Source organism: Marmota marmota, unplaced genomic scaffold, assembly GCF_001458135.2.
Source record: "Marmota marmota marmota unplaced genomic scaffold, marMar, whole genome shotgun sequence".
NCBI classification, from domain to species: domain Eukaryota; kingdom Metazoa; phylum Chordata; class Mammalia; order Rodentia; family Sciuridae; genus Marmota; species Marmota marmota.
Genome location: NW_025999977.1, coordinates 46,703,764 through 46,710,630, shown reverse-complemented (window position 1 = coordinate 46,710,630; position 6,867 = coordinate 46,703,764). Strand labels below are relative to the sequence as shown.

Below are 6,867 nucleotides of genomic sequence, written 5' to 3'. Positions count from 1 at the left end.
CTGGGAGCCGGCGCTCCGGGCCCCGCGGTCCCTGGGGCCGGGCGGCTGAAGCAGATACACCGATTACACTTTTGCAGGCTCCCAGGGTGGGGATGGGGACTGGAGAAGGAGTCAGAAGTTGCGGGCGCGCAGAACTTTTTTCCTCTCTCCTATCCGCAGTCAAGAGTTACAAGCTTATATGGTCAAAGAAAAGAAAAAAATAAAGAAAATGTATAAAATAACAATAGAAAAAGTAATACTTCTGGGAGAGGCGCCGCTGCGTCTCCACGGAGCTTTCGTTCTGTTTTTAATGCAGTTTCCCTTCCGCCACGTGAGTACCGCCTTTTGGCCCAAAGTTAAGCCGCGTCCTGGAGGAGCCGCCCGAGCGGTCAGGGTCATGGCCCCGGGCAGGACTCTGTAGTGCCGCGTGTGCCGAGGACCCAGGGGACATTGTTGGGGTGGGGGGAAGTCCCAAGCGCCCCTCCCGCTGCCCGCCAGAGTCGCCTTCATCTTCGGGTTCCTCCGGAGGAGGGGGCAGCGTGGCCAGGGTCCTGGTGGCCCAGAGGCTGTTTAGCATTTGATCTTGGAGGTTTTGAGCTCCTTCACCTGTGAGTGTAGCGTCTTGTGGACAGCGAGAGTCCTGGACTGGCAGAATCCCTTTCCACATTCTTGACATTTGAAAGGCTTCTCTTTGGAGTGAATGTATCTGAGGACAGAAACGACAATTAATCCTTGCAAAAGGATGCAATGTTATTGTAAACAGTTGTCCCAAGATCCCCTCCTATATGTATAAGGCACTTGCATTATAGATGGGGAGGAGTGTGGGGTACCAATTATGCAACTAGCATAATGCAGACTCTGGACAGAGCAAGGAGGTGACAGAGAACCTGGGCAACTTTGCTCCTTAAACAGGTCAAGGCAAACAGACCATCTGCCTTTCTGAGGAGGAAGGGCAGGCAGCAACCTTACAAGGCCTGATTCACCTAGAGGTCCATCAGGGAATTGGTTAACAGACCATTCCTAGAGCTGCATTCTCCAAGACTGCCCACTGGTACATGTGGTTGATAATTAAAATTAAATAAAACTAAAATCAGTTTCCCAGGCTCATTAATTGCACATTTCAAGTGTTGGGTTGTTTTATTCATCATTGCAGCAACTTCACTATTGGACAACTCTGGGGATTGAGAAGTGGGGCAGCAGTAACACTGCCAGTCTGGAGCTCTAATCTAGTCTTAGGTCCTATTCATACCCACATTTCCTCCACAGGTGCGCCCAAACCTAATCCTGACCCTTCCTGCCTAGGTGAAATTCCCCATCCATAGGCTTGAAGCCAGCAGGGGGTCCGTAGGGAGGAGGAAGGTGAAACCCTAAGCAAGCTCTCTAGGGCCTCTTGCAGTGCCGCACCTGTGGTCTCGTAGGTGGTCTTGCCTCCGGAAGGCTTTGTGGCAGATGTCACAGGTGTAGGGCCGCTCATCCGTGTGCGTCCGCTCATGGATGAGTAGGTTATAGGACTTTGTGAAGTGGCGGCCACAAAACTTGCAGACGAATTCTTTCTTGGTCTTGGAAGGCAGGCGTCCCCTCGTGGGCTTCTTTTCTGGTGACAGCTTGGTCACATCCAGGAGGGCACCTAGCCCACCTGCGGGGGAGCCTGGGCCCTCCCCTCGGGCAAGCTTAGTGGGATCTTCTTGTGTGGCGGCCAGGGCCAGGTTGGCGAAATCAAAGCGAGGCTTGGTCTTGAGCGCTGGACCGCTGCCCCCAGCGGTGATCTCTGGCTTGGGCTGGATGACATGAGGGAACCAAGGGAAGGCCGGCAGCTGGAAGCGCGCGTCCACCAGGCTGGATACTGCACCCGGCACTTTGGAGAAAGAGGAGCGGGGCAAATGCATGGCTGGGTAACCTAGCGTCCACTGGTGCAGGTGCACAGCGTGCAAAGCACTGAAACCATACAGATTGGGCAGGTGGTCCGAGGGCACTGTGGGAAGGCCATTCACTGCCTGGAGGAAAGAGTAGTTGGTGAGCTGCAAGGATGGGTGGATGGGCACGGGGGCTGGCAAAGTTTTGCTGCCCATTGTGGTAGTTGCAGTGGTTCTCAATCTCGATCTGCAAAGAAAGGAAAAAAGAAGGGGGGGGGGAGGAAAAAAAAAGTTCAGGGTAGGTTGCCTTCCTCCTGAAAACCAGCCCAGCCACACTTTCTCTGACTCACAGTGTAGAAGCTGGGAGTTTTAAGGTCCCACCCCCACCCCACCCCCCATTGCCCTCACACAGAAGATGGGAAAGTAAGGTACAGGAGAGCCCTCTCCTTGAAAGACTTCCTGGTGTTAGGGCTCCCTCCAAATGGCCTTTGGCAGAGATACACACTTGATAAGAGAAACTAGTATGAAATTAAGTCTTTTGCAATACAACTAATTTAAAATAAGGACCAACTGCATACAGAACACCGTCTCTAAGGCACAAACCCAGAGCAACTGCATGTAAAAACCTACATCCAGGAAGCCAGGCCCTGCAAAGATAACAGAATTTGGAAGCAGACTTACACATTCAGGTGCAGATAAACATGACAATGCACACTAACAGATAAACACAGATCCACAGGTTCTAATGCAGATGTGACAAGAATGTGCAAAAATAAACTGGGACAGTCAGTTTTATAGGACAACACTGGTCACAAAACACAGAGCCCATAACACATACAAACAAACACATACAGGGAATCACATCATACCCATGAAGAGCCTCCACAAACAGCAAGTATACACATAAAGACAAATGCACACATCTCCTAGTTTCTGCATATGAAGGTCTGACTGATCTTTGATTTGGTTTCCAGAAACCGAAGCTGTGTTACCTTCCTTTACTGAACCACAATTTGCTACCCTACCTTACAAGTACTAGTGATACTTTGGGCAGCTCTCTTTTGGCAACTCCTTGCAGACCGAGTCCCTATTATAGTGCTTGGGGGTTGCCTTCATTTCAAAGAGGGTGCTGTGACCCACACATTCACTTATTCTATTAAACATCTGCAGTCACATACCAGGAGACTCAAATGTCTTTTTTTTTTTTTTTCCTCAGAGGAAAAGGGAACAGGGTCTTTGGATCTAACAAATTTTATGTATATAAAGAACCCTCCGCAGGTGGGTATGTATATGGGCAAGAACACTGAAGTAAGGCTCCATTACTGTGGTCTGTACTCTGTACTCTCCAACTGGAAGGTTAGGATGCTTGAGCAACGCCAGAGAGAAACCACAAGTGACCAAGATCTGTCATCTCCTGATCTCCTTTGTCAGGGTCTCCAACTTGCATGGGAAGAAACCTTTAATCTTTGCCCCTCCCAAACACTCCTAATTAGGTTCTATCCCCTGGTGGGGGGAGGGGAGCCAAAAAGTAGCAGGGATCCTTGAGAAGCCCAGGTGCTCAACTCCTGGCTCCCAACTTACTGGGAGCTACTCCAAAAAAAAAAAAAAAAAAAAATCAATATCAGAGCCAGGTCACTAGGACCCTTTCACTTCTCCTCTTCTTAGGACCTCTCCTCTAACCCAGAGTAAAGTCCTTACCTGGGAGGTGCAGGCCACCACCTTGCTCCCTATGGCATAGCACACTCAGCCTTCCTAGGCCTGGCCAGCCCTCAAATCCCAGTTCAAGGTCCCAGCCTTTTGCTTTAAAATTCTGGTCTTGTGCAGGGATGTGCAGTGTCTGTTCTTGGAAGGTGTGAGGACAATCTTCAGAAAATCTTTCCCTCTAGAAGCTGACAGGAGGGTCACTGATTGTGTGGTGGGCTCTAAGGAAAGAGGTAGTGTCTAAAAACCATGAGCCCCTAGAGAGTTGCCTACACGAATTAAATTATCCATAGGATGAAAACCAAGTCTGATCACTGCCATTAATTCAGCTGCAGGGTAGAGGAGGCACATATCTGCAGCAATAAGACCTCAGAAGCCACAGCAATGGCCATGGTAGAGCTTCTGCAAGGGTCTTCTCTACTGGTTCCTGTCGCTAGTAATGCCCTAAAAACCTAGTCCATCCCAAAGCTCTGAAACAAGAAGGAAGCAAAATAGGAACAGAGCTAAAGGAGAAGCTGGGACCGTTTGTATTGGAAGTGGGAAGAGAAGACTGCTAACTTCAAAGGTCTGCCTAGACTTAGGCAAGATGAGCGCTCTTTGATTTGCTGTCACCTCTTCTTCCCCTCCAGGCACTAGAAATCAGATCCTTGTCTCCAGTCATCGGGAGCCCGCCGGGAGACCGGGAGGCCTGGGCTTGCTCCTCTCCAAGAGGCCTTAGCCTTAGCGGCAGGACTTGGAGCTGCACGCCGGCCCAAGCCTGGAGCTCAGGTGGGAGTCCCCACCAACCTCGCCTTGCCTTTCCTCACCTCCCTTTAAGGAGCAAAAAAGACCCAGCGGTCTTGGGGCTCCGTGGGGGGCCAGAGAGGGGGGATGCTGCCACCATGGCTCTTGGGAGCCAACCTTTCCGGGCTATCTGCCCAATCTTATTTCCCCCAACACTCCATTTATTTTCCCCGGGCAGTTTCTTATTTTCTGCAGCAGCATTCCGAGGCCAGGGCTCCCCAGGCTCCCGCCAATGACTTTCCGGCGGACGAAATTCGTTCGAAACGTGGCTCCCTTACACTAGTACCCAGAATGGGCGGGATGCACGATCTGGTTTCAGGCGGTCAGCTACGAGAAAAACACAGTATCAACCTTGCTTCCCTAGCCAGAGAGGATGAGCGGGAAACCCGGCTTCTCTGGCTCTCGTTGTCCTAACCCCAAGACCCCAGTGCAAATGCTTTTGATCTTTTAACGCGAAACGAACGCCTCTCCCCGAAGCCAGGCATTTACTCCACAAAGAGTCGGTGCCTCTGGCCTTGAGAAGCGGTAGCAAAGGTCTCGACTAGCACAGTAAAGGCAATTCGCGCTCGGGTCCCTGCTCAGTTCAGGCACTCGCGTACCTCGCGCGGTGGAGCGCCAATTCCAGGTCTGCCGCAAGCCCTAAGCAGGGCATTAATGAAGTGTGCAGAGTCTATTAAAGTGGTTTATTCGGGGCTAATTGAGCGTGAGCGAGTTAACTGCTTGCATTAATAAGGATGGAGCGAACTACACGAGCTTGCGCCTGGAGGAGCCCAGCAGCAGCCCAAGATAATCATCCTCCACACTGAATCCCCAACAGGAATGGTGACAGGCGTCCGGACGCCCAAGGTGAGGTTGACCAACACCTGATACTTCGGTTACATTCTCCCCAGGAACAAGATCCATCGAAACTATTGGTGAGGCGTCCATCCTGCTGCACTCAAATGCCCGTTGCGTCTTCGGGGGATCTATCTGCTCTCGGGTCTTAATGAAACTGCATTTACTTCCAGGAGCCTGGGAAGGTCCATCTATACACCAGTAACTTCCCATCTCGGCCAGCCCTTCTCTCCCCTAGGAGGCTGTGAACCTCCCGGGGGGGCTAGCTTTGCATGTGGTTCTATTCCTAAGAGTCAAGGTATAGCAATAAGTCCGGGTGAAATTTGTGGAATTATTGCAACAAAGAAACTCTTGAAGCTGATTTGTTCTCCGGAGACCCACTCTGCTACTACCTGGGCTGCTGAAAAAGGACTGGATGTGGGTTTTCATTCTTATTAGAGACATTTCATGGGACAAATTAGTTCAGCAGACATTTTCTCAATTCCGTCCCTCTCTCCTCAGGCTTCCACTTCTCTCCAGAAAGCTGGATTAGGGGACAGTCAGGGGAGCATAAGAATTCTTTTCTATCAATCCCCAGCTCCGAGACACTTGAACCTCCACAGTGTTTATGCTACTGCGGCATGCGGTCTCGAACTGAGAAGAAAGCCTGTGCCCCGCATGCCTGGGAAAGTCCATGCCTAACTGCACCTGGGCAATCGAGGGTTACGCTCCAGGCCTTAACCCCAAGGAGAAATCTACCATATAGAGAGTATTCCGAAGTCAGAGTTCCGGGGCGAAGCTGACTTCAGAAATGCAGCAGTGAGCACCAGGGTCTAGCCGGCCTGGAACCTGAGCACAACTCAGTAAAAGTCAAACTAAAGCGCGACCAGGCTGGGGCGTGCACCTGTCCCTGGAGTTGTGGACTGTGGCGATGGCTATCCACTCTCTCCTTCCCTTTCATCAACTAAGGCAGATCAGCCTGAGCTAGGATCGCGCCTGCCAAAGTTTGTGCCCGCTGAAGTTGCTCCGGTTTCTTAATGCGGGCCCACAGACTGACTTGCGAAGTCCGTGGGCACCTTGACCCGGATTCCGAGTAGCCCAGCGCGATTGGGGGCGATGACTGAGGCCCGCCCCCTTATTCTCCAGAGGTCAGAGGCCCAGGACCCTGCGTGCAAAGTCCCTGAGTCAGCACCCCCTACCCTGGGCTGCAGTCGCTCTCACTTTCACAAAGGTTCTACAGCTTTCGCTTGGCAAGAGGAGCTTCCTTCACGACAAGGAGAGACGCGGAGAGAGAGACAGGGACAGAGGCGGGGAGAGGGAGCAGGACCGCCGCGCTGTGACAAGGAACCCTGGAGTACTGCCTTCCCTGGGGTGGCTGAGCCCCAGAGCCCAGGGCTGTAGTTACCTCGTTCCGCGGTGGTCCTGCTGCTGAGCGCGTCTCTGGGGCTCGCTGCGCGGGACCCGGGAAGCCACAGGAGCTGAAGCCCACAGACACGCCTGATGTTTTGGAGTCCTGACCCCTCTCCAGCCGCGGGGACTCCGAGCGCCCCACACGCGGGAGCGCTCAGCAGCCGGGGAGTCCGGCCCGCCGAGGGATCGTGAGCCTCGCTCCTGGTTCCCTCGCTGGTTCTGAACCGAAGCTGCTGGGAACGTGCTGGGGAGAGGCCGAGCTCCGACTCACTCATCCCTTAGCACCGAGCCGCCTACTTATTTTAATCCACCACCCTCCCTCCTCCCC

General features: G+C 52.5%; 1 protein-coding gene across 2 annotated transcripts in view; it reads right to left on the bottom strand.

Annotated features, from left to right (window-relative positions):
• Nucleotides 1-283: 283 nt before the first annotated feature.
• Osr1 (odd-skipped related transcription factor 1) overlaps nucleotides 284-6,867 on the bottom strand; it is a 9,614-nt gene continuing 3,030 nt past the window's right edge. The window contains exons 1-3 of one of the 2 annotated variants that reach the window (XM_015479947.2): nucleotides 6,535-6,836; nucleotides 1,384-2,079; nucleotides 284-685 (exon numbers count right to left, since the gene is read on the bottom strand). In XM_015479947.2, the coding sequence (XP_015335433.1) occupies nucleotides 550-685; nucleotides 1,384-2,048 (801 nt within the window). In that variant the 5' untranslated portion in view covers nucleotides 2,049-2,079; nucleotides 6,535-6,836 and the 3' untranslated portion in view covers nucleotides 284-549. Of the gene's footprint in view, nucleotides 686-1,383; nucleotides 2,080-6,534; nucleotides 6,837-6,867 lie in introns of those variants that run through there. The other variant, XM_048804770.1, reaches the window with a different exon arrangement.